Below are 27,420 nucleotides of genomic sequence, written 5' to 3'. Positions count from 1 at the left end.
ACGATCAATACTTAAACCAATCTTGTCAAAGTTTGATCTAAAGATTATACCTGGAAGCTGTGACAAGTTTAGATTATATTGGGCTGGACCGTACTAGATCATCAGGAAAATATCTCTGGCTTTAGCACAAGTAATGGAAGTGTACAAGAAAGCAAAACCCAGCTTAGATGTATTAAAAGAGTTCAGAGGAGTTAATAGTGCATACGAGTTTCCCAGTGATCCCTCACACTCTGCAATATTGGAAATAAATGAGATGCAAGAAGTTCCAAATCTCATGCCAAATTCAACAGCTGTGCATGGTGATCCAACAGCTTTAGTTAGCACAGGAACTGGAACATCGTCATACAGGGAAGATAATATATCTAACAACGTAGAGAATGGAGAAGTTAATTCCCATCCTGAGAACCAATCAGAATGTGATAGCGGAATTATGGAGAANGAAGATGAAGATGTAGACATGGAAAGGTGGAATATGTTAATGGAAACTCAAGACGAGATGGTATCAAACAGTCAATCAGTAATCCAAATTTTTATATCACTCGGAACCAGACATTGACATGGACTCATCATCTGTTACAGGCACACAGAAATGACAGAGATACCTACAACATGGAGAATAAAAGTGGTGATCAAAAGGAGTCAAAGAGATATCCCGATTGTACCCTATGAAGATGACCTGGATGAGTTGGATCAGCCTAAACATTGTAGATATGGAGCCAATTGTATATTAGGGCAATGCAACTGTATTGAAGAGGAAGGGGAACAAGTTCCTGATATGCAGTCCCCAGTGATATGTGCAAATGACAAACCAAGACTGTCAGAGGATCACTGTTTGATATAATGGAGTTCATGAATTCTCTGTTTGCAGCAGAGAAAGCAGAATAGAAACAAAATTATAGAAAATAAGGGATAGATAACCCTATTTTTCAACATTCCTTCCCCCCCCCCCCCATTTTGTAATAAATGCAGTGGCAGATTCCATAATAACCTAGATCAATTACGTTGTACATTGTCCTTAAATCTTAATGCGCTTATCAGTAACTATGCAAATATTGTATTTCAATTAACCTAACCTAACTATGTCAAACTTATATTGTGATTAGCTTAAATACATTTGTATATAACAATGCAAAACTTGTAATTCTGTCTATTAAACTTAATCTGTAACCTAGAACCCAAAATACACTCAGTTAGAATAGAGTTTTGAACGATTACCAATTGAGAGTAGTTGTTCCTCGTTTAACGAACGGGAATCCTACTGAATCACCCTCTTGAAAGATAGATATAGATTAGGAAAGTGAAGACATTGTGCCAAGAGATCGTGTCCTGTTTGACATTGATAGTAGAGCATTGCAAAGATAGATGGTGTCCAGTTTGATATTGATAGTAGAGCATTGTAAAGATAGATTGTGTCTGGTAAAGTGTAATTGAACTGATTAGTTCTGATGCCCTAGCGAGAGGGATTGAGTTGTACCTGGATTGATACGGGTCTGAGAGACTTTTACCGAGTAGGGCATTTACTACAGGTTAATGTTATTCTAAAAATCCTAATTTTGAGTATGGACACAAACAATTTATCTGTCTTGCTGTCCTGGGTTTAAACCCGGCTAACAAGCTGATAATTATGCTTTCCATTGTTTGGTTTCTGTTGGGTCAATCCTTGGTCTGAAATCCTTTTGAGCACTCCGTCTTTACATTCTACATTACGATCTTCTAAAGTATTGAAAAAGAGTTCTATCCCCCGGTGTTTTGGAGATTCTTCAAATCCCATTTTTCTAATATTTCCCTTTAAGTTGGAAGTACCATTCAAGCTCTTCAAGCCTTGTCGCACAATTTTTTCCTCACTCCTGAAGGGAATGCTTTCAATGTTTTCTGTTTGATGTTCTTTAAACTTAAAAAAATTCTTTCTTGGACTACGTTCGTGTTTTTCTCCAATTTCATCATTTGTAATGCTGCACAACTCACTATCAATATACTCTATCATGCTGTCAAAAGGAGTAGTAGATATTTCACTATTTTCTCGTGAAAATGTTGGTCTTGAGTCAGTTTCGGAAAAACTGAAGAAATGTTCTGGTGTCGTCTGTCCATATTTAAGGAAGGTTCCTGAAAAAATCTCTGCATTTTATTTATTTATTATGAGGTTGTGCAATGGTTGATGATCGCAAATGCTCGTGCCTGTTTAGATCCTATCTAATACACTCAATATACTGCAGGAATTAGGTCGTTAATTTAACCTCCAGAGCTGAAAACTTTAGATTGGATAAACTTTAATCCTGACTTCTTGATCCGAATATCCACTGTGGAAAATTTTCATTTTAGTCCTTAATCCACTCTTTTTCTCTCTCCTTGGATATCCGTTAATTGTTTTCTCCAATGAGAATATTTCTGTTCCCTCATTGGTTGCCCGCTTTTCTCTGTTTGGCTGCTACAGTTTCTCAGATGATTAAATATTAATTTGAATTGTATCGTTTTTCATACACTTTTAAGATAATCTTGCAAGATTATGTTTATCTGGAGATTAAGAAAAAGAGTGGATTAAGCCTTAATCCCGATATCCACCATTCAAAAGTTCCCAGCTCTGGTCACTCTGTATCTGTAGGTCTTAAGCTAGTCAACTACACCTAGCTAGGGTTTCCAGCAAACGAGACGTTTCGCGAAAAAATGCTAAGATGTTCGGTCGCATTTTGCAAAAATAAATCAGACGAAGCGAAATTTCGAGAAAATAATAAATATATTTTCGCGAAATGCGAAAATTTTGTGAATACCATGAGTTTTATTGTTGCAACAATTATTTGCAGAAAAGAATTCTCTGCTCTGATAGCCCAATATTTGAAGTTTTTTTATGCCAATTTCTATTTCGCGAAAATTTCGGGTTTTTTCGGGATTCAAATTGAAGCGAAATTTTCTCGAAAAAAACGAAAACTTTTCGCATTTTTCTCAAACGAAATGTGAAAATGAGGCGGAATGGTTGCCCCAAAAAAATTTATTTGTGAAACGATTTTTCCTTTTTGCTGGGAACCCTAGTTACACAAAGTGAATAATTACTAAAATGGAACAGACTAAGGCAACGACGACAGGTTGGGCCATAAGGTTTTATTTGGTTTTGAACTAATTGCATGAAAAGATTTCTTTTGGAAAGTAAAGACTAGAAAAAATAGACTAAAGAACAATGTAGTTAGAACTTCGAAATTTTCAAAAAATGTTGTATGTTTGTTTGTATTTTATTTGTTAATACTATACAGTCGCATAATCAATTCATGGATTATGTCTGGCACTTCTAATTCTATGGGAATTTATCTTAAAAACTGCTTAGTTTTGTTCTTTCAAATCTCATTTTTTAAGAATCGGGCCACGTTAGAGCATAAATGAAATATTGAATTTTAATAAATCGAAAAAATAGTTTCTATTGAATTAAAGTTTTCGAGTTCTGTGTCCTTAAAAATGTTCCCCCTTTTTACACGTATTCTTGGTGTATAATGCCGCAAATAATTCCAAGATTATAGAACTTTAATATTTTTTTCTTAATTATAGTGAAAACAATAGATTTTTTCCGGGTGTTTCCATGGGGAAAATGATAGGCATAGGTATGCCAAATATTTTGCTATTTATTTCATAAATTACGGATGCAGAAGAGTTTTAAGTTTGATCTAAATAAAGTTTGACATCATTCTCAAGTCTCTAAACATTCAAACATGATTTAATCATTGCAATATCCATATTTTATGCCCTAACGTGGCCAGATTTGTTAAAAATTGTTTTCTCTTCAAGAATTAGAAACTTTTCAACACATAATAAACGAAGGACGAGGATTTCGAGGTGGTTTGGACTAGAAAATGAGGAGAATGTGGCTCGGACGAGAAATTGTTGTGGCTGGCCTTCCTCCCCTAGTCCCATATATATCATATTGATCTCCAAGCTTTAACGCCAAAATACGCACATAATCCTCGAATAACCTGGTATTTTCAACGGAACGATTTTTAAAAAGTCGGAACGTGAAACATCCTGTATATGTTTATATATTACTTTTAAAAACTTGGGACATAAAATGTCGTCATCCAACTATGAGTTTGGCCCACTTTAGTATTTATTCACTTTGAGTTACACCGCAGGGATTAATTAGATTATTAAAAAGTTGACAAGTGAAGATTAAAATGAGAAAGAAACTCCTCAATCATTTTAATTTATTACAATAGTTATCATCAAACTTTAAAACCTGGGTTGACACAATATCAATAAAATTTTGATAAAATATCAGAGGAATTCCTCTTCAGTCAGAAAGAATAATTCAAAGAGTTGGAAATGGATCAAATGCAGGCTAAAATTAATCATTAATGCTTATTAGAATTCGTATTACTATGATGAATAAATTAATGAATTAGCTTAAAAAAGGACGTTTTAAAATTAGAAAACGGGCGTTTCAACTTGTTCTACTTTCTTAATTCAAATGTTCCTAAGAAATATGAATTAACTGCTTAAGTACACGGCGATGCCTGTGCCCGTCAGGTTTATAATTGTGTTGCTGTTCATCGTGTAGTTAATATTTTATTTAGCCTCTCTCAAAACATGAACTTGTTCAATCTGAACCTATTTAACGTGGTCCAATCTGAACCTATTTAACGTGGTCCAATCTGAACCTATTTAACGTGGTCCAATCTGAACCTATTTAACGGGTCCAATCTGAACCTATTTAACGTGGTCCAATCTGAACCTATTTAACGTGGTCCAATCTGAACCTATTTAACGTGGTCCAATCTGAACCTATTTTTGCATGAGTACAATTTTTCCCGTTGGTCACTGTTTTAAATTTAATAAAATAAGTCTATGCAATATTCAACCATTCATATTTTCCAAGTTCTGGTTTAAGAAAAGGGAAGTGACACAATTGTCAGGTAATTGAGATCTTGAACAATGTTTTAGAGGCTTTGATATTATCTTACTGTAATCTAGAGGAACAAACTGAACACCATTTTAGTACCAAGTCCAACCGCCGCGCTCATCGAGCGCTGCAACCAGGCCAGGGGGCGGCCATTACAGTTTGCACAAACGAAGCCAAGTTTAAGCTCCGTTCTTTTCGCGCTCCCGCCCTCCTCCCTTTCACAAGATATCTTTCAGAAGAGGGGAAAGACCCTCTCTTCACTTTGGGTCCTCCAGGTTGCTTTACCCAGGGCCGGTGAACAGGGTTTACCGGCCATGGGACAGCGGCCAGGGGGAACCAGGTTGACCGGCTAACGACAAACTATTCAGAGCCGGTCAGCAGAGTTGACCGACCTAACCTAGCAGATAGCAAGACAGGTAGGTCAACCAGGTCGACCAGCCTACCTGAAAACTATTCTTACGAAAGTCAGAGGTACTGTCACAGGCTGGTCGACCTCAGGAGGCAATTATTCAGATCCAACAGGGTAAGGGAGAACCATACAGTTGGTAGAGGAATACATACTTAATCCTTTCGCAAAATTCAAGTACAGGTAAGGAGGACAGAGGCGGCCAGAGACAGAAGCGACCTGGCCTTGAATGTTCATAGATGAGGTAAGATAATATCAATAGTCCATTAATCACCTTTTAGCCTTCGTCTTGCATTGGGATTCAGCTCCTTCTCCTCTTCTTTATTCACTTCCCTCTCATGTGTTATTACATCAGCATCCTCAATTAAATTCATTCAATTTTACGATTTTATGTGTAAACAATGGTTATTAAATTACAGTTTAAATTTTATTTGCATGGTATTAAACCTTAGAGTCTGCAATAAATAACTGCAAGTGTTTTTTATAAAAATTTCGCACAAAGAATACGAATATGATATTCACTTATAGCTTTTTATATACCTCGACTTTCAGGTTATTCATTTGTCTTCTGCAATGAAAAATGATCCAAGTAAAGGCAAATAAGTTAGAAGTTCAGATATTTCACGACAAATGTAATCCATTAGTTTATCAAAATAACAATTGTGCAATTCTGCACACTTGAGCATAGAAATCTATTAAGTAAAGTTGTGCATGTTCAGTAAGAAAATATTCAAATGAGTTTTAAAAGAATATCTATTAATAAAAAGTTGTTAATGATTTTTAAGAAGAATTGATTACCCATTGACTACCCTTATCCGTCTTTTTTAAGAAGAATTGATTACCCATTGATCACCCTTGTCCGTCTTTTTTAAGAAGAATTGATTACCCATTGACTACACTTGTCCGTCTTTTTTAAGAAGAATTGATTACCCATTGACTACCCTTGTCCGTCTTTTTTAAGAAGAATTGATTACCCATTGACTACCCTTGTCCGTCTTTTTTAAGAAGAATTGATTACCCATTGACTACACTTGTCCGTCTTTTTTTCCAAGAGACATTCTGAGCTTTCTTTTGGCTAAATTAAATTTAATTGTAATCTATATAAAAAATCTAAATTTTTAATTCTCATTTTTGTAATAATTTGCCTTACCTGATGTTCAGTTTGACTGGCAGCAATAATGCTTAAGAGCCCTGTAAGAACTGTGTTGCGGTCAAGTATTTCAAATTTCTTCTGCTTTACCTGGAAAACGTCATTTATTTAACCATAAATGTTTTAAAACAAACAAAATAAAACATACTTTACACCAATAATTTAGTTTTATTAAATAAAGTATTTTGGACAAATATAATTGAATGAAAGAGTTTATTTTCTTCAAAATAATGTTTATTTTGAATTGAAGAGACATATTTAATTCGACATTTTTGCCATACGCACAAAAAAGACATAGAAACATTTGAATCATTCAAATCATTGAAGCCTTGTTTTGTAATTTGTAATTTGTAATTAAGAAATTACTAAGTAATCTCAAAATATCCCGTCTCAACCCTTGACCAGATACATAAATTATTAAAAATTATCATTTAATATGAATAAATATAATTACAATCTTTCTCTCCTCGACATAGTGTAAAAGAATGAAGTCACAGAACATTGTGATAAAGGATAGAAGGCCTAATCCAGCAACTATGTTGATAACAGTATTCTTTAAGTCGAATTTCCCTGAACAAATTAATAATATGATTTAGCAGAAAAAACTCTGACGGAAGGTTAAAATGTATGCATGCAACCTTTAAATTGATAATTACAAAAAGAAAATCTTACCCCCCCCCCCCCGTTTAAATGATATTGATATAAAATATATTGCATTCGCCACGTAATGAAAAATAGCCAAATATTTTGACCGAAAGTTTCCTAATTTACTATTGGGAAAAGAAGTAAAATACTATAAAAAAAATATCCCTCCTCACCTGCTCTGCCTTGTACAATAATAACAAACTTGATCCCGTAAGCCTTGTACAAAGTTCTCCGACCCTCTTCATGAAAATGTGCGTGCCGAAAATTCCATCCAAATGTATCCAAAAGGCGAAAGTTGTACCTAAACATATCATCATTTTTAGATATTTGTCACAAACCATCAATTTACTAACATATATATTTTTTTTAAATCTCAAAACTCTAAATAAAAACAAATAAAAAATTATAATCAAAGCAAAAAACTTAAGAATGAAATATCCTAAATCCCAATTACTCAATCTGAGTAATTTGATTTTCATCTTAAACCGTTCTTTCTTGGATATAGTGGAGAAAAATCAAAAACCGTTTTTCAAATTTAGAGAGTTCTTCCCTTTTCTGTATATAATCTTAAATGGCGCGCAAAATTTCAAATTTATCAGCTTCATATATGCGACTCTGTTTGGTTGAATTTTTCAGGATACAAATACAAAATTAGTAAAATAGAGGATAAAGCATTAATCTCAATATCCACGATTCTAAAGTTTTCACCTCAGAGCGGAAAATTTTAGAATCGGATACCCCTTAATCCTGATCTCTCAGTCTGAATAATAAAATTTTCTTTTTTATTCGCTCTTGTTGGATATCATATTTCCTACTACATGCAGGGGTCAATATAATTCCTTTTTCAATCCCATTTGGGATTGAGAAATTTGAAAGAAATGGGGGCATAAATTTTAAATTTTAAAAAAATGGGGGCATTTTTGTTTTAAATTGGTGGCAATGTGGCAAATGTGTTCGTGGAATTTGAAAAAAAAAATTTAATTGGGGGCATTTTTTTAAAAATTGGGGGCATTTTTGAAAAAAATTGGGGGCAATGGGGCAAATGTGTTAGTGGAATTTGAAAAAAAAAATTATAATTGGGGGCATTTTTTTATTTTTTTTCAAAATTGGGGGTAAAAAATTATTTTGGGACCGAGAAAATCAGCTTTTTTGGGAATTATATTGACCCCTGAAAACATGTAATAAAGTTGCGTTTGATTACAAATATAGATACGATGCTATATCGATTGAACTAATATCCGAATGAACTATAAAAGTCAGCTGTTCATAATTGCCGGCTTTTAGAGCATTTAAACAAATATTAATTTAATCGTGTTAATTTGAGTTTATTGAAAACATATTTTATCACATTTGAAGACTATAGTCCTTTAGAACGTTAGTCTTAATAAACATTAATCAAAAACTTACGTTCGTTCAATCGATCATTAGTCCAATTGATATGACACCACAAATGCGAGAAAATTAAAAACCGGTTTTTCAAAAGTAAAGTACGCATCTCTAATCTCTAGACTAAATTTGTCTTGAGATTTACCAAAAGAGAGAATTAAGCATTGATCTCGATATCCACCGTTCTAAAGTTTTAAGCTCAGTTTACACTTAATTTAGAGTGACCCTCCATTTATAGAGGCGACAAGTCTGATTTATAACGCTATACCCTTTGTTATAGATCAGCATGAATTGAACAAGCTGGAAAAACGACAATATCTTCCACAATATGGATGAAATAAAGGTAGTAAGGGCATCTTTTTGAATCAGACATGACCCTCTTCAAATTGAGGGACAGGGTCACTTGAAATTACAACGAAAAGTTTACAAAGACATCTTTTCAGCTTTTATTTGATTTAAAATGTTTATGAGTAATCTTGTTTTTTTCCCTCGCGAATAGGACATTGTACTTTCTAAATAAACTGTTGACTCGACACATTCTCTATTGTTCTAAAAATATTTTTGAACCTGATATCCTAGACATTCGAAATAGCAGATCGATGCTAATGTTTAAAATATTCAGGGTGTGCATTTTCATGCTGCAAAGATAGAAAAATAAGAGATAAATGCAAGTGTTTAATTCTTAAAAAGTAAACTACAGGGTGTCCCAAAAAACATGGGAATTCAGTGACGAATAGTATATCGTCTTTGCTATGAATTAGCATTGTAATACCTAATTTCAAAAGCCATAATATTATTATGTCTGCTAGAGTTTATTTTATGAAAAGGGTAAAAGACTGTAAAGATGTGTCTATAATGTCTCTGCAAGATGAACAGTGAAGACGGACAAGTTTTCTCTGTTTGTATACTGCAATTTCTGATAACCAATACATTTACCTAAACATCTCAAGTTAATAATAATAATAATGAAGAATGAAACAAAAAACCTAGAAATAAAGAAAACTTATCTGCATCTTAGATGAATATTTGAAATTTTGACTGAGCTGTATTGCAATGAGGAAAACTTTTGTCACATTTGTGTGGTCAAATTTCCAATCAAAGCCCTTTTTAGATCGATTGGGATAACACGATAATACAAATATTGTTTTTGTCTTGTCACTCTTATTTTTGGAATTATTACCCTGAAACGTCTTACTTTAAAGAAAAAGCTAAAATAATATATATTATCTTTGAATAATATAAAAGATTGCCTAGAATGAAACATAAAACTGTAAAAATTCAATTTTTGAGTTGAATACTTCTCTTCCTGGAAGATTTTTTTATTGATAAATTTCGGATTTGGTGCTGTAGTCGGCGATTAGAAAATCCAAAATAAATCAAAACTTATTCAATTAAATAATTTGTTTCTAACTTCAAGAGAAATTCAAAATTCAAAATTTTTCGGTTTATTAAATCTTGATTAAATATTTTTGAAATTTTTGAAGTATTGACATAATTTCAATAAATTGAATTAACCTATTTAAGCAGGTTTGTAAAAAGAAAGGGGTGGGCACATAAGATTAAAAATTGCATGATCCAAACCAGTACAAGGTGTAACCAGTATTAGGGGGGCGGGACTATAAGGGGGAAATGGGGGCACAGGTAATTAGATAAAGCTCCTGGCCCTTGTTATTTAAATATGAAGAAAACGTTTTTGCAGTGTCTGACTTTTATATTTAATTTTTTGAAAATACATACATACGAGAATAACTTGGAGCCTGTCATGTAAATAATGCCGTAATTTTTAGTATACAGGGTGTCCCAATAAACATGGGAATTCAGTGACGAATTCGATATCGTCTTTTCCAATAATTCTTTGATTTAGTATAGTGATACCTACTAAGTTGTAATCTATAAGAGTTTCGTCTGCTATGTTCACATTTTGTTTGTTTATGTTTTGACTGCAATACGATTGTACTTATAGTAAAACAAGAAAATTACAGTATATAAATAGAGTAAACTTGTCCGTCTTCACTGTTCATCTTGCAGAGACATTATAGAGACACATCTTTACAGTCTTTAATCCTTTTCATAAAATAAACTCTAGCAGACATAATAATATTATGGCTTTTGAAATTAGGTATTACAATGCTAATTCATAACAAAGACGATATCGAATTCGTCACTGAATTCCCATGTTTTTTGGGACACCCTGTACATGCACAGAATTTCTTCCACTCTTCGTGCGTCTGAGACATTTTTCTCAGATTGTTCTGTAAATCTGCAGCCCATCTAAAGCCAGTACAGAGTACGGACACAAAACCTAAGTAATTTTAATAATTTAACCCTTGTTACTTAGGATTTAAATCTTGATTTTTATTTTATTCTTTCCTTAGACATTAATACCTAGAATAAGCCGCCTTTATGAGTATTGCGTGAACAAAGAGGAGCACCGGCTCCAATACTTTAATCAAAGAGGAGCACCGGCTCCAATACTTTAATCAAAGAGTAGGTAATCATCTGCTGAACAAAATCTAATGCCAGTCAAACTGAACCAGGATTCTTAATCTTATCGACCTAAAGAACGCGTCGATTTTTCTTGTGCTGCATGTTTTACTTTTATATTGTATGTGGCCTAATCTCTTATCATTTTAAACTGTGAAAGAAATCATTACAGCCCTTGAATGAGCTTTTTAAATAATGAAAATTATTTATTTTAGAATAGTTGATATTTCATAATATTTTGTATTTTTCATGATCTGAAAGTTACTTTTGAAAACATTTATTCCTGTTTCAAGAATTTTTGATAATGAAGAGGACATTTTCATATTTTCCAGGAATCAAATGTTAGAAAATCCAGCGCCAGCGAAAATTATTAAAAAAAAATCAAAAATATTATAAAATATTAACTATATACAAATGAGTCGAAAAATAATCGATGAATACTGTTTGTAATATCTGAATGATTTGTTTGCAATTAAATTGATTTGTTTACGAATGTTGAATGTTGCATCTTTCCGAATTTGTATGGACGCTGCGTCGTTTTTAACAATTTTCTTCTTATAGACGCAACAGACAGAAGTAAGATTAGTAGTGATCAAAAGCGCTTTTTTTTCGTATTAAGCCCCCTTTCATTTTTCGCAAACACTCCCTTTAAGTGATAAATTTATAATGTAAAAAGTTAGTTTTTCAAGCAAAGGAATAATTTTTAACTTTTTAAAAATGTAGTCTTTTTGGTGTATTTATGGTGAACAAAACAGTTCCAGGGGGGGGGCAAAAAACAGCCAGGGGGAAAAAATTTAAAAAAGATATCAATATTCTTTCAAAAAAGGGTTTTTTAAGGGGGCGGGGCACAATGTTGCCAAGGGAGGGGGACCCAAAATTTTTTTGGCCCTTGCACGCCCCTGCCTACCTTCTAGTTTTTTTGTCTCAAAAAATTTATCACAAAGATGTTTTTAAAAGCAAGAATATTTTGATCACATTTTTAAAATTCCGATATAGTTTTAACCCCCAATTTTTTTTTCTTCCTTTTCCCTTTTCAACTTTTTCTTTTGACATTTCCAGATTATTGAATCCAAATCTCTAACACTATCAATTTATCATTAAAGGTTCATTTGAATACATCTTTAATTGATTTAACTTCTATCGATCGCGTAACATTAAACCTTTAGTTTTAGAAAAGTCTAGTTATTGTTTAGAAATTTTTACTGTTTGCAGTTCATCTTGACCCTAACCAAAGATGCGCATATATAAAGAGTCATTCGGGAGGTGCCATGTGTTACAGCCAATAATAATTTATTTATAGTATACATAGGCACAAATTGGTCTTCCACCCTTTGTGAATCTGGGATATTTTTCTACCGATTGTTCTGTACATTTATCTGCATAACTTTAGTAATTTGAATATTAGCCCATGCTATTCAGAATTTAAATCTTAGTTTCACTTTCATTCAATTTCAAATCACCAAAAAAAAGTGATCTTTTATAAAATTTTGACAGAGGGCTGGCTTTAAAAGTAGGATCAGGAATATCAATAAGCAACATTCAAAATAATTTTTTCCTTTTTGAGTTTTGGAGGTCGGAAAAATATATTTTGATTCTTTCACTTCGAAATATTTTAGAGCATTGGCTAGCTAATATTTTTCGAATATCTCCATAGCGTTTTTTATTATTTGGACTCCAAGAATTTGCAGAATAATGATAAAATTCATCCTCTAGTCAGAGGCTGGAAGTAGGGGTTATGAAGACCATATTAAAACTACATTTAACACATTATTCATTATTAAACATTAATGGAAAAAGGCTTTTAAAAATTGCGTCCTTTCTCTGTAGTTTTAAAATTTTGTATCCAAAGATGATTTTTTTATTCACACGTTTTCTTGTGCCTCTGAATTAAAGCTGTTTCATCAAAGTTTGAAGTTTAATATTTGTTGAAGAACCCTTCTTTGCACACCTTCATTAGACAAATTAATTATATTATTATTTTGCCAATCATTTATAAAATATACAGTTCATAATATGTTTTTGTTCCTATCTAAGATAAAATTAGTATTTCTGTGTTTTTCTTAATACTGCTAGACCTAATTGGAGGATTTAGACTGGAAAGGAAATTTAATATTTTTTACAGTTTACCACAGAGATTTTGAGGCATCGAAGAAATTTATAAAATGTCGTTATTGACAATTTTTTCAATGGATAAGCTGTATAAAGATTATATTGCATTGAAACGGAAGAAAGGGGAAAATTAATTACAATTCTACTTAAAGGTCAATTAGAGGACTGGTTCCTGGACTCTGGCACCCTTTGAACCCTCGGCACGGGACTCTGACCCCTCTGGAATCGAGTCTCTCTGCTGGACTCTGACCCGCTTGACTCTCAGACTTTGGACTCTGGTCTCTCTGGGTTGCATTTCCCCCATCTCCAGTTATGGTTGGCTTTACTCCCCTCCTTCCCGGAGCAGAAGCTTTGTCTCAAGTCTCAACTAACTTTAACATGGCGGAGTATCTCCTATCCTGGCGTCAGTGGTTACAATAGTTATAGGATCAGAGTTAAAAATTTGCGATCATGTCAAAAAGTTCACATTTTATCTTCACTATCCTATGTAACTTTAATGCCGATACAATCTTACCTTGGAATACAGTTTCCCATAAAGTCAAAATCAAGATTACAGATCCAAGAGATGTGAATAGCAACTACTCCTCCCTATATTATAAACAGCTTTGTTTTTGCTCAAGAGTTGTGTGCCCTATTCAAAAAAGTACCTTTTTATTTTTTAACAGCTTTGATTAATCAATGATCAAGTAGGACGGACGTATTCATATTTCACAACAGAAATTCTTGTTATTGTTTGTTTGCAAGCTGTCTTGTTTGTTGGAAACATTAATATTTACTTTCCAGAAAATACAGAAACAAATATTTTCAACTGAATTTTTAAAACTCAAAGGTATCGTTGAAAAGTTTTGCTTGGAGGGTCACATTAAAGAACGCAATTAGAGTCCCTTTAATACAAAAAAATATGTATTAACCCTATTCCGACTGGCTTTTGGTTTACCCAAAATAGACTAAATAGAATTTCCTTCTTATGATACGAATTTATAACATTTGCAAAGGAATTGAGTTTTTGCCACAACCTTAAATTTTCTAATTTCTATATCTCTGCAACCATTGGGTATAAACCTTTGATATTTCAAACTTAGATTATTTGATCTAACAGAATTAATAGTTTGAAATATCTAAGGTCTACGAAATTGGGTTGCAAAGATATAGGGATACGAATATTTGAGTTTGTGGCAAAAACTCAGTTCCTTTGCAAACATCTGACTATTCTTGCGAAATCTATTTGTTAAGCAAAAAGTGTGCAAACAACAAAAATTGCGCAAAATATGACATTGTCAAACTATACAAGAAAAACTAAAATTGTGAAAATTCACTTTAAAGGCGTCTGTGCAAAAGTGTACGCAAAATGTCTTATCAGAAATTGTGCAATCTGCTTTCTTTTGTTATGGCTTTCCAAAGAGCCATAAAGTGTTGAAATCCAGGTACCGGAAGTAGGTCTAAATTTAAATTAAGTCTGACAAATGTAAAATAAGGCATTCAGACATTATGTTTGAGGACTCAGGTAAAGTGTATGAAATCTATTAGTTAGAGAAGTCAACAAATTTGAACAGCGTCAGACCAATACTTTTTGAGTTATCGCAAAAAAACTGTAGGGGGGGGGGAGGGTCGCTGTGACCCCCTCTCAATCGGAATAGGGTTAATACTAGATGTGGGACTTACTGAATTTTCTGGAAATTTTACAAGTTCAATTTTTTTTAACATGGTTGAAATGATTTAAATTAAAAAAATTCTTTCAAAAAGATGAATTTTAATTAAGATTGTTTTAAAAAACAATTGTTTCTGTAAAGTTCTCCTCCTGTTATTGAAAATTAAAAATAATTCCTTAAACAAACTTAAACATAATCTCTATATTACACGGTTCAATTTAGGTTAGAGGAACATTATTGTAGGCAAAAAAAACTTTGAGAAGGATTTTATTGAATCTCAATTTTGACAAATGTTTCCTTATACAAAGTTCTCCTTAGAGCAGGGGATTAATTGAACTTATTTGCTTTCCAATTTATCCTTTATTATAAATATGTATTTTATATATTTATTAAAATATATGTATTATGAATACCTTAATTGACATTATCGAGTAATTCCCCCCGGCCGCCTCAACAATGTCCCCTGAAATACACTGTTAAAGTTTTTATCTAAACAACTACATTTACATGCGTTACTGTAAATAGAAAACATTATGATTTATTTTTCTTTCGCCGCCCAACTAATAAATTGCAGTTTTAGGCACCAGAAAACAATTAAAACATTGTCAGTGCGTTATATTAAAACGGTTTTACTATGAGTTTAATAGAAAAGATTTTTTTTTTGCACGATCTGTTTTCAGAATTTTTACATGCCTATTCCGATTTGCACATGGAAATAGATCAAATTAAGTTATAATTTCTATTCTAATCCTTTCAAAAAATTTCGCGCACTTTTTACTTTTTTAAAGTATGAACGGAATAAATAATTCACATTGATATAAAACTTTTACTAAATTTAACAAACAAGCAGTTTTTCATGATTTACTATGGCTTCCAGGGCGCTTCACGCCCTTATTCGATTTTGACTTTTAATTGTTACTCTTTTTTAGATTTATTCGCGGATTTTGAAAAATCGAGATTTTATAAAGGCAATTCTTTTTAATTCTAACTATCCATAAACCTTTCCTGGGATAATCTGAGGTCTCACAAAAAAAACCAGATCGGTTCAGCCGTTTTGACGTTTATCGGATACAAAAAAACATGCATGTTCTGTATCATTATTTTACCTAATCTAAATATCGGACAAAGATGAGAGGAGCCATCACCGAAGTTGTGAACACAAACACCTATAAATATTTAAAGTTGCAAACACCTGAAATTTTAAAAAGTATAAGGCCATTTTTTTATTGCATTCAAAATGTTTTAGAAATCTAAAAATTCTTTATTCCTTTACGAAAAAGGTTCAGATATCATAAAATGAATGAAAAATTCAGTCCGACTTTAAAACAATGAAGTTACGCTTCATTTTGATCACTAAAATATTGGCGAGTTATCGTCACAAAAACCAGAATAACTACTTAACCAATCATTTCTCAAACAGGAAATGTTTATACATTAAGTTATAGAAATATTTACAAATCGAATTATACGATGTCTTTTATTTTTGGATAAACATTTTTTCGGAATATGCCCAGCCTTATCAAAATAATTTATGTCTCTAGTATGAAAAAAAATTGAGTTGGTGCCTGCTGTTTTTTTTTGAAAAAGTGGCTCAACTCAAATGGTTTTAAAAATGTGAAAAATCATACATAAATTGAAGTTATACTGACGCAAAGTCATAATAAAAATGCTTCTTTAAATTAAACATGGCATAAAATATATTTGTCTTTGTCACGTGATACATTGATGGATTCGTGAAAATGCTTTTGAGGGTTACTAAGTTGAAAAAAATGAATGAAGGGCCCCTTAAACTATTTGTAAATATTACCGTTAGGCATGTTGTTTCTGTGGAACTTGTCTCCAAAATGTGAAAATCTTATTGAATTCTTAATAAACACTGTGTGAGATTCACTTCCAGTTATCAATGGTCTAAATTACAGAAAAAGAATATTACAAATTATTATGATTTTTACAAAGATTTTTTTGACGGAAATTTTGACTAAAGAAACGTAATTAATGCTAATTTGGAAAGAAGCTCCGAAATAATACAGTTTGGTATATAATCTTGTCAGATATGCTTAGAAAAGATTTTAGGATGGATCTTAATTTAACTTCATGAAGTTGTTAAATCTCTTAGAAACACTAATTAAAAGTTCCCAAGTCATGCTTTTGAAAAATTTTTCCTTATCACTAATATAAAGATGTTATAAAATTATTATTTAACGGGTTTTAAAATTTGTGAATGTAAGTTCTTATAGCATTAGACTCACTGTGATTTAAAGGTCTCACGCTCTCAAGGTAAAAATCGATAAGAATTTTGTAAATTTACTTCATAAGAACCAAAGCTGACAAAATGTGAGTATAGCGGTATAATCTAATTTATGAGACTGTTTATAATCAAACCGAATCTATGTGGACTTTCAACTCGAGGGCGCGTCTTATAGGGACTAGAGACGTAATTTCTAGTGACCTTGGAGTTACATGCCCGGCTTACATTTACAAGATAGGGAAACACTGGTATTTTTAATTATACAATCAGATAAAGGTATAAAAGGTACCATTGGGAATCGAGCATGACCCTCTTAAATAGAGGGTCACTTGAAATTATCATCGTGTATTTGACAAACTTAAAAAATAGACATGTTTTAGGAAACTTCAAAAAAGGGTTTAAAATTCGGCAGGCAACCCACTTTTTTATGTGGAACAATAGTGCTAAATTATTACGTTAATATATAAGATTAATTTTTTCTATTTTTACTCAAAGCAAACTGACCCTCAGGTGTATTTTCTTCTATCTAACAGAATTCATAGTTTGAAATATCAAAGGTCTACAACATTAAGTAGCAAAGATATAGGGATTAGAAATATAAGTTTGTGAACAACTAAATTCATTTAGACTTTCTTATCTAACAGATGTCATGGTTTTAAATATCAAAAGTCTACAACATAAGCTGGCAAAGATAAAGATATCAGAAAATTATAATTTTTGACGAATGTTCAGTTCTTTTCGTGTTTTATTTTATGCTTCTTACAAAGTGAGTAAAAAAGTGGCATTTTCTTTAGTTTACAAACCAAAATGAATATGTTTTAGAGTTCATGTTTGGGGTTAAAAAATATCAAATAAAGTGGGACAAATGCTAAATATTTTTTTTTTAACACAAGCAACGTGGAATTAAATTTTGTGACATTTTTTATTTTTTAACAAATGTATTCTAAAGTTTCATAAAAATTTATTTATGAAGAAAACATAACACGCATTTTCCAATTGATAATATTTTTTTGCATCTTAGTAAGTATCTACATTTCCAAATTTGTCAACCTAAAACATAAACCTTGCCATCTAAAGTTATGACTTCAAATATTTAAATAAACATAGTCCGCATAATAAGTTTATTTTTGTTATTATTAGTAAATCATTTGCTTTAAAACAGAAATTGCATATATAAAATTTCTCAAATGTCGTCTTCCCTTTCCATAGTTTTAGTGGGTTCCATCGAACATTGGCAAATCAAAAGCTCAGAAACATTCAACGTTCAACGTTTACGTTTTGAAGAATATAACCAAACGTGTCATATTATTGTAACGTAACGCACATTTTACGTTACATTACATTATCGTTGACATCTCTAGGGCCCCGTACCTATATATCAAAACAATATTTTACTGAAATATGTAATGTTAAACATTGAAAATATTCACCAAGATAAATTTAAATAAAGTTAAATAAAACTAATAACGAAATGGATTCCAGGGAATCAGGTTCAGACTAGTTATTCTGTTGAAACCAATTATCTACTTTATTCATAAAGAGTGGAAGAAAAATAAAAATATAGAGCACAATTTATTACATGGTTTGTTTTATTTTGTATCCCGGTAGCACAGATTCATCAATATTCACTAACTTTAAATACAATAACTTGGAATAATATTATTCAAGGAAAGTTATATTATACAGATATGCAATGTAGTCCAAATGAGAATCAACAAATGAAAACAGATAGTATCTAAAAAAAAATTTAATTATCTTATATTTAATTTTCATACCTGAAAAATATGTATCTAGATTAAAAGTTTTTTTTTTAAAGTGTTATAATTTGGAGTTAAACTGACACAAGGTAAAAAAATCCAAGTCAAATTGATTTATTTTTAATTCCCTGTCTTACGAAAATATCATTTCTTTTCTGTTCGATACATACCTTGACATGTTTGTTATGATTAAAGTATGTTTATTGTTGGAAAACAGTGTTACGTCTATTGTACGTACTTTTATTAACTTCCCAACCTACTTTGAATGATTAATTGTAACTTTAAATTGAACACTCCACAATGAGAAATATAATACACCAACGACGTTCATGAGGTTTTCTTTTAAATTTTGATTGATGTTCAAAGGTAAATAGTAAAGTTGATCTTCATTTCTATATTTCTGATAAAAAGTTGTTTAAGGTAAAGGAATTGAGTCTTTGCCACAAACTCTGATTTTCTAATCACTATATCTTTGGAACCAAATGTTGTATACCTTAGATAATTCAAACTATGAATTCTGTTAAATCAAATAATCTGAGTTTAAAATATCAAAGGTTTACAACATCGGGTTCTAAAGATATTGAGGTTTAAATATTTGATTTTGTTCCAAAGACTCAATTCCTTTAACAATCAAATCTTTTAAAAGCCTACAGAGGATAAATCTTCCGAACTAATACTATTTTAGTTTTATAATGGAATTTGTGGGAATATACTTCCTTGGACCATTCCTAATTTGATTCAAGTACATTCTGTAAAAAGTAAGAATATTTTTAACACTTTTTTCCTCTCTTCACCTAATTTTGTGGAGGAGTAGTCTGTCGTCTTCAACTGGACACCAGGATGATATTTCACAGACAGTTTTGTTTGCTACACGGTCACTGGGCACACATCGTCCAGTCTGGGGACCATGGCCTGAAGATTCGAGGTTAAGGCATGGATATTTGAATTTGTTTTAATCTACAAGTTTTTACTTTGGAATATAACTAAAGGACCAAATGGAGAAAGATGTTTAACAGAAAATGAAGAACAAATTATGATGGATAGAGAAAAATAAAGTAATCGAACGAAATAAAGATGAAGAATAGTGTCTTAATGCTATTTAGCGGTTTAAGATGTCCTGGATTTAATTTCAGAAATCTTTCATTTTTAAAATTTAAATTTTCTAATCTAATCTAATCTTTGGAACCTGATTTAGAAAACTACAAACTTAAACATAGTTTGAAATGTCAAAGGTCTACGACATCAGGTTGCCAAGATATAATGAGTAGAGAATCTTAGATTGCTGCAAAAACTAAGTATCTCAATAATATTCTATCTATTGCATTCTTTCTTATTAATACTAAAAAATATGATTTATTTTTTACTTTTTTTGATTGTATTAAAATGGCAGAGGACTGAGCTAATTTTAATGATTGTATAAACTATCTTTGTGTTATTGTGATAGAAGGGCTCTGAACTCAGGCAAGCCGCTCCAAGTAAATCTCATTTTAGATTAAAGAAAACAATTTTAAATTTCTAGCAATAGAATATACTTGTTATTCTCAGACTTGGGAAAAGTACAATTGTATTTCTATTTTGGAGTTGAATAAAAAGATACAAGAGGACGGACATAATGCACTGTGTACATATATATAGGTTACTTACAGGTTATAGATATAGAGATCTTTCTTTTATCTCGTTTTTTACATGGCTTTTCGTTTATTTTGTTAGTACGAAAAAGACTGTGTATATGCCAATGTTAAAATTACTCCTATTTCTATTATAATAAGGATATCAGATATTGTATTTACCCTTGACATACATTCATCTATATAATAAAACAATACATTCGTATATATTTATATGTTGCCTATAGCCGACCAAACGGCTGGACCAAATGGGCTAACATTTTTTGTGGACACTCAGGGGTGCCTGGAGGCTAAAAAATTCGATTTTTTTTTCAAAATATTTTTTCAATTTTTTTGCCACTGGCTACGCTGGGTCGTTTAGCCAGTATTTGAATAAACGTACAAAAGAATTTATTAAACATAACTCAAAAATTATTTAAATTTTTTTAACATATGCCTCCCAATTCAGACAAAAATCTGGGCTATTATACCTACATAAGTTATTATTATTATTATCATTATTATTATTATTATTATTACTTTTATTATTTTTAATATTATTATTATTATTATTATTATTATTATTATTATTATTATTATTATTATATATTATTATTATTATTGATAATATAGATTTATTATTATTATTAGAAAAATGAATAATTATACAGATAGCTAGATGTTTTAGATGTATTGAACATGCTGTCTTTTAGACAGATGTTAAGTCTGATATATGAATCTTTATCTCTTTTTGGCATGATCGTCACATCTTGCATTTTTTAGCGTACTTAACATGAGTCATTTTCAAAAATAAATCGCTTTTTACATTTTAAATCTTTACACGGGATGATTTGAATTCCACTGGAGTGATTCAGATATCCATCCAGGGGGATTATAATTGCACTGGAGAGATTCAGAGATATCCCCCTGAATGGGTATCTTACTCCCTCTTGTGGAATTTTAAACCCCTTGGAATTATACCAGAATCCCTCCAATGTTATTTAAAACCCCTGGATAGATTTCTGAATCCCTCCAATGGAAATTAATAACCCCCTGGATAGATATCTGAATCCCTCCAATGGAAATTAATAACCCCCTTGATAGATATCTGAATCCTTCCAGTGAAATTTAAAATCACCTGGGAGGAAATCTGAATCCCTCCAATGGAATTATAAACCCCCAGGAAGGATATTTGAAACCCTGCGTTAAGTTTGAAATTGTAAATAGCTATTTGTTTTTCCAAAATCTAATTTTTTTATTTAAAAATCATACATTTTTTTCAAAATTCGATTTTTAAAAATTCCACAGGCAACGCCAGGCACTTTTAGCTAGTTTTCTATAACATAGCTCGTAAATATTTGTTTGTTTATATGTTTTCTATGGCTGGTCAAACGGCTGGACCGAATGGACTGATCCCATGGTTACTCTGGGACTAACGAAGGCAAAAAAAATTTGAAATATTTTTTTTTAGAAATGATTTTTTTTTCAACATTTTTTTTTCAAAAATCATTATTTTTAATAATTTTTTTTCCAAACTCGAAATTTGTTTCTTACCACGGGCAACGCTGGTCACCTCAGCTAGTTCAGTAATAAAGTGTCGTACATCCTTTTCATTTAAATATGTGCTTTGCTTGTCCGTTTATCTGTCTGTTTGTGTCCAATAAAAGTCAAAACGGCTGAGCCAATCGGGCCCTAATTTTATTTGGGACCTCACATGACCCCAGGAAAGGTTTATGGACTATCAAAGCTTAAAACTTGCCTCCAAAAAAATTGGATTTTCATTAAATTTTAATTAAAATTGATTTTTTTGGGGAGTTTTGAACTTTTGTTGAACAGTGAATACAGAGAGAAAATGTTTACAATTTCGCTTTGCGCCCTTAAAGCCTATTATTGAATAAAAACAAAAAGAAAGATGTTAGTTCCTATTATACTTATCCTAATTTTCATTAATATGCATCGCAGAACTCTATATATACCACCACTTATTAAGATAAGGAATTAACTCATTTTGTTAATCGGAAAATACTTTTTAGAGACAGTCAGCGGATCAATATATTATCTTTTTTTAAAGTTTTATCCTAGAATAAATTGAAGAGAGGCATTTCAATATAATCCTTCTTATAAAATGAGGAGCATATTATAATAAGTAGTAGCTGTAGACTTTTTATATGAATACGTGAATGTTTTATTTGAATGGTTAACAGACCAGAAAGCGTTATAAGAGATAAGAGCCTGGCAATAAATATAATATAAGTATGATATATAGCCTGACACAGTAAACCAATGCATACAATTTTTAGCTTGTAAAAAAGCTGATAACGGTTCTCAAATATTGATTAAAGTTAAACTTGAAAGTAGTTTCGGTTAATAGTTAAGATTAATTATTGTTTAATTCGGAATCTAAAATAAGCCCTACTTTTAGCCAGGTTCTGTCTTGGTATACAAGATTGGGAGGTTTCTTCTACATCATCATCCACAGTGCAGAGTACACTCGGTAGATCTCGAGGATCCTAAATAACTCAGATTGAAATACTTTTTCTTTAACTGCCATCGTTGAACTTAAATGAGTAATCGATAACTTATCGAGAGTGAGTGACAACTTATCAAGTCTGATCACTTACCGTGAGAGGGTGACCTTATACCACTTACCGTTGAGTGAGTCGGCACTGACCATAAGTAAATGATTACAGACCATAGACATATTTACCAGTGTATGATTTTTGTTTGCAGTAATTCCAAGTAAACAATACTTTTTAAAGTGATTAAAGGGAGTGTTCGCAAAACATGATATGGGCTGATCCTGAATTAAATTCGGTTTTGATCGCTACTAATTTTACTTCTATCTGGAGCATATTTAAGGAGAAAATTTTCCACCTTTCACCCCCAAGCTACTCATGGTTTTAACAAAAATTGACGAAATTCTCTGACAAAAAATTCCAAGAACTTGACCTTGAACCTTCAAAGATTTAAAGGGCACCTTTGTAAATATATGGCTGTCTTTACATGGCCGGTCACTTGAAATTACGTTAACGTCGCTTAAAAGTAATTTTGATTGAGATAAGTCCACAATTTATTTTCCTCAAACTATCTATTCTGCAAACAATCATATTTCCAACAATTTATTAGTTTTTTCTCTTTCATCTGGAGAAAGGAAATTATATATTTTATCCTTGTAAATTAAATATAGGCCTAGATCTAAACAATCATATTTCCAACAATTTATTAGTTTTTATCTTTCATCTGGAGAAAGGAAATTATATATTTTATTCTTGTAAATTAAATATTGGCCTAGATCTAAACAATCATATTTCCAACAATTTATTAGTTTTTATCTTTCATCTGGAGAAAGGAAATTATATATGTAAATTAAATATTGGCCTAGATCTAAACAATCATATTTCCAACAATTTATTAGTTTTTATCTTTCATCTGGAGAAAGGAAATTATATATTTTATCCTTGTAAATTGAATATAGGCCTAGATCTAAACAATCATATTTCCAACAATTTTTCAGTTTTTTATCTTTCATCTGGAGAAAGGAAATTATATATTTTATTCTTGTAAATTAAATATAGGCCTAGATCTAAACGAAACGAACGTTCCGTTCTTACCTTTTTTAACAGTTGGAACTAACCGTTAACGAAACGATTAGAAAAGGTTGGAACGTGCCCAGCCCTAGCTACACATAGCTTCATTTGTTCGTATGACTATTTGTTTTGATCATAAAAAAATCTTTAAAATTGTTGAACTGAATAAGTCCTGAAATCCAATGCAAATATGCATTGCAAACGTTGCATTTTAAAATTGTACATCTCAGTGTATGCATTTCAATGTAAATAGTATCAATGTAAATAATGTACTTTTTGGTGTGCATTTTCTTTGTCAGACGATAGTGGACGAAAAGAATAGCTATTTTATCGTAATATTTACCTCAGGACAATACCCCCATGTTTGGTTTGGAGTTATTATAACGTTCGTCGTTACAAAGAATGCACCATTTTCTGCTGGTGGGATTACATAATCAGCTTCATCCCAAACTCGTTCATATCTTTATAGTGCCGCCATCTTTCTTTTTGATCCAGATACTTTAGAACTGGGAATTATACCAGTACTAGGACAACCGTGCATGGGACAGACAAGCTAATATGGGAATGAAAAACGTAGTACAAGGACAAACGTGGAACAAGACTATACGTAGGACAGACACAAACGTATGATTAAAAACACGTCCAACGACCATTGGATAGAAAAACGTGGGACAAAACAAAAGTAGGACAAAACAGGGACAGAGGTAAAAACAATCATAACAATTTAATTGTACTGTCCTACGTTTGTCCTCTTCTACGTTTGTCTTTATGTACGTCTGTCTTTGTGCACGTTTGCCTCATGCACCAAATACACACGACAACGCTTTGAACTTCATTGACAAATGTTTTATGACAAGAATCCCCCATCCCATTAAAGACTTGAATTCAGTTAATTCAGTCTATTAATCAAAACAATTATCCACTTAAATACGTTTGAAGACTACTTGATTCCATTTAAATCATTCAACCATCAAACTTAGAATAAAAGAGCAATGAAACTAAAACATTGAGTCGTTGAATATAATCTTAAATCATTAGAGGTAAGGAAAATATTTGTTATGATTTGTTGAAAATCCACCTTCCCCCAAAACCAAATTAATTTAAAATCAGTGAATTTTTTAGTTTTATATGTTTAAAAAAGACGGCTTGTTAACAACATATGAACCTTAAAAGCTATTCTTGCTAGATAAAGAGCCTTATGTTGTTAATTCAAATATGTAATCATCTTTACAGAGCTGGGAACTTTAGAATGGTGGATATCAGGATTAACACTTAATCCTCTCTTTTTGCTAATCTCGAGACTAACATAATCTCGAGATTAGCAAAATCTTAAATAGTTATTTTTTAACAATGTGTCATACTTTTCTATTTCTTTAAATGAATTAAAAAATGATGAATAGCTTTCCTTTTGCGAACATTTTCTTTGACTTGAAGATCTCCAAGATATGATATCGAGTATCCTTTTACCTTAATAAATGCATTTCAGGATTTAAATTTATTTTTAAATTGTATTATTGGAAAGGCATTTTTGAGTATAGGAAGACTTATAATGGATAAATGGAACAAGATAAAAGGTTTCATAGAATATCAGCGGGATTACTTTTATGTGGAAAAGTTGAAATATTGTGGAATATAATTCCCTAGTTTTTCCACATCTATTTTTCACAAATTTTCAATCAGGAGGAATAAAACTCAATTTCTTTCTATCTTGCAAAATGGGTCGGGATGCACTATGCACGGCAGGATTGATTCTAATGATACAAATATATTGGCGGGGGGGGGGGGGGGGGGGGGGGGGGGTAAGGCGTTAGCAAGCATATAAATCCAGGATGTCGCAGGCCTTTGATATTTTAAATCAAGAATTCTTTTAGGTCATACAGACTAAGTTTGAAATATCAAAGGTTTACACCACAGGTTGCATTTCAGTTTGTGCCAAAACTCAGTTCCTTTGCAAATTACCTTTGTGGTAACTGAAGATTCAATTCCAGCAAACTCTTGATATCCCTTGGCCACATACAGTTGATAAAGGCCTACATAGAGAACTATAGCAAGCTGGAGTCCTCGGCGCAGTAGACCAATCCCAGTATTATGAACCTAGTAATCATAATATTATTGCAAAATTTAGCCTTCGAGCTTGATATTCAGAAAGCGTGATTTACATAACTTGAAGCATGCGTGAATTCCCGTAAATTAATCAATTCAGGCTTTATATTTTGGTTCTTACGAATTTCCGCAATTTTCTACTATACAAAAACACAATTAGCTCCACATCATCGTTCTCAGATAATAGTTTTTGTTTAAATATGATATCCTCTCATTAACTTTTGAATAGGCAGTCCCATTTTTCATACAATTTCAATTACTACTTTTGAATGCCTTTGTTCATTCTTTTGCTGAGCTCGAGTTTAAGTTTCATAATTGTGTAACTGTAAAAGATTAATTCTGTGCACAGCTATAGAATTGCATTTATTTGTGTTTTTTGTTTGTTTCAGTGATGATTGCCTGTCTTTATCCAGATTTCTGTATTTGACTGTTGTCTGTCTGCTGGTGTGTGTGTGTATGTTTTTCAACCTGATGCTGTACATCTTTATTATTTAAAATTTTGACTTTATATCTCACAGTATTCTAAGTTTAAAATATTAAAGGTCTACGAGAATGGATTGCAAATATATTTAAATCAAAAATTTTAGTTCTCGGCGCCCCGCAACACTCTAAAAGTTGCATGATTCGAACCGGTATAACATGTACTGCATATACATTCAGTCGCACTGTCCAGTCTGTCTTGACAACTCAGCGTAAATACGACCTAGCACGTTTAATGCAACAAATGTAGCCTGGCAAGATTTCAGTAGATCGAGTTTAAGCGTTCTTCTGTCAGCCATTTAAAGGGGTGGAATACCCCCCCCCCCCCCCCGCCGTGATAGGGTTAAAGATAGAGCAGCATAACAATATTATAACTACCAGAAAGATGGGCGCGAAGCGCCTAATTACTCTAAGTATAAATCCTAACCTTTACTACTTTTGGCGTTTCATATTCAATCATACTGGAGAGACATCCAGCAAGAACCTTCATTCTTGTCTGAACAAAACAACATCGCATTACAAGTGTCATCAATTGTTACTTTATATTAAGTGTCCAATATTCTTCTGCAAAAATTCACACCATTCATTCATCTGTATCCATCCTATTCAGTTATTCATCCATCCCTTCATTAACTTATTCATCATTCATCATTCATATATGCATTTGTCTGTATCTTCAACAATTTCGTATTCAATGTCTGTTATACTTCATACACTTACCATTATACCTGTTCTAAGACTGTCAAAGTAGAACTTCTTTAGAATTTATTTTTAAAAATCGAGAAATTACTGCAGACATTGATTCAAATGAAAACATCAATTTACTCCAAAATAATAGAGATTTTGAAATATTGTATTTACCAAAATGTTTGCATTAAATTTCTTACATAACGATTCATCATTAGATTTTTTAATTCTAACTTAAAAATGCAT

At 31.8% G+C, this 27,420-nt stretch overlaps 1 protein-coding gene across 2 annotated transcripts; it reads right to left on the bottom strand.

The window, feature by feature from the left end:
• Window positions 1-445: 445 nt before the first annotated feature.
• LOC111712984 (P2X purinoceptor 4) lies at window positions 446-27,053 on the bottom strand. Of its 2 annotated transcripts, XM_023487754.1 has the most exons (16): window positions 26,915-27,053; window positions 25,864-25,998; window positions 25,310-25,371; window positions 24,248-24,365; window positions 22,734-22,827; window positions 19,505-19,622; window positions 16,513-16,613; window positions 15,812-15,871; window positions 15,119-15,168; window positions 13,571-13,644; window positions 7,251-7,378; window positions 6,887-7,002; window positions 6,433-6,522; window positions 6,301-6,357; window positions 5,557-5,641; window positions 446-2,103 (listed from the first exon to the last, which is right to left on the bottom strand). In XM_023487754.1, the coding sequence occupies exons 1-16, from the start codon at window positions 27,014-27,016 to the stop codon at window positions 1,598-1,600; spliced, it is 1,896 nt and encodes a 631-aa protein (XP_023343522.1). In that variant the 5' UTR covers window positions 27,017-27,053; the 3' UTR covers window positions 446-1,597. The 2 variants fall into 2 exon arrangements, with proteins under 2 accessions (XP_023343522.1, XP_023343523.1); XM_023487755.1 differs by lacking the exon at window positions 6,301-6,357 and having other exon boundaries at window positions 26,915-27,052.
• Window positions 27,054-27,420: the final 367 nt, after the last annotated feature.

Source organism: Eurytemora carolleeae, unplaced genomic scaffold (assembly GCF_000591075.1).
Source record: "Eurytemora carolleeae unplaced genomic scaffold, Eaff_2.0 scaffold1355, whole genome shotgun sequence".
Lineage (NCBI taxonomy): Eukaryota > Metazoa > Arthropoda > Copepoda > Calanoida > Temoridae > Eurytemora > Eurytemora carolleeae.
The sequence above is the reverse complement of the archived record's forward strand: the minus strand, read 5'-3'. Positions and strand labels throughout refer to the sequence as shown.

Excerpts from the sequence above, each read along its gene's own strand:
- LOC111712984 (XM_023487754.1), bottom strand. The coding sequence starts at position 27,016 with ATGACACTTGTAATGCGATGTTGTTTTGTTCAGACAAGAATGAAGGTT. Across the intron at positions 22,828-24,247 it reads CATGGGGGTATTGTCCTGAG|GATCCTCGAGATCTACCGAG; the intron begins GTAAATATTACG and ends TGAGTTATTTAG. Across the intron at positions 2,104-5,556 it reads TGCAAGACGAAGGCTAAAAG|GAACCTTCCTTAAATATGGA; the intron begins GTGATTAATGGA and ends AGATTTTTTCAG.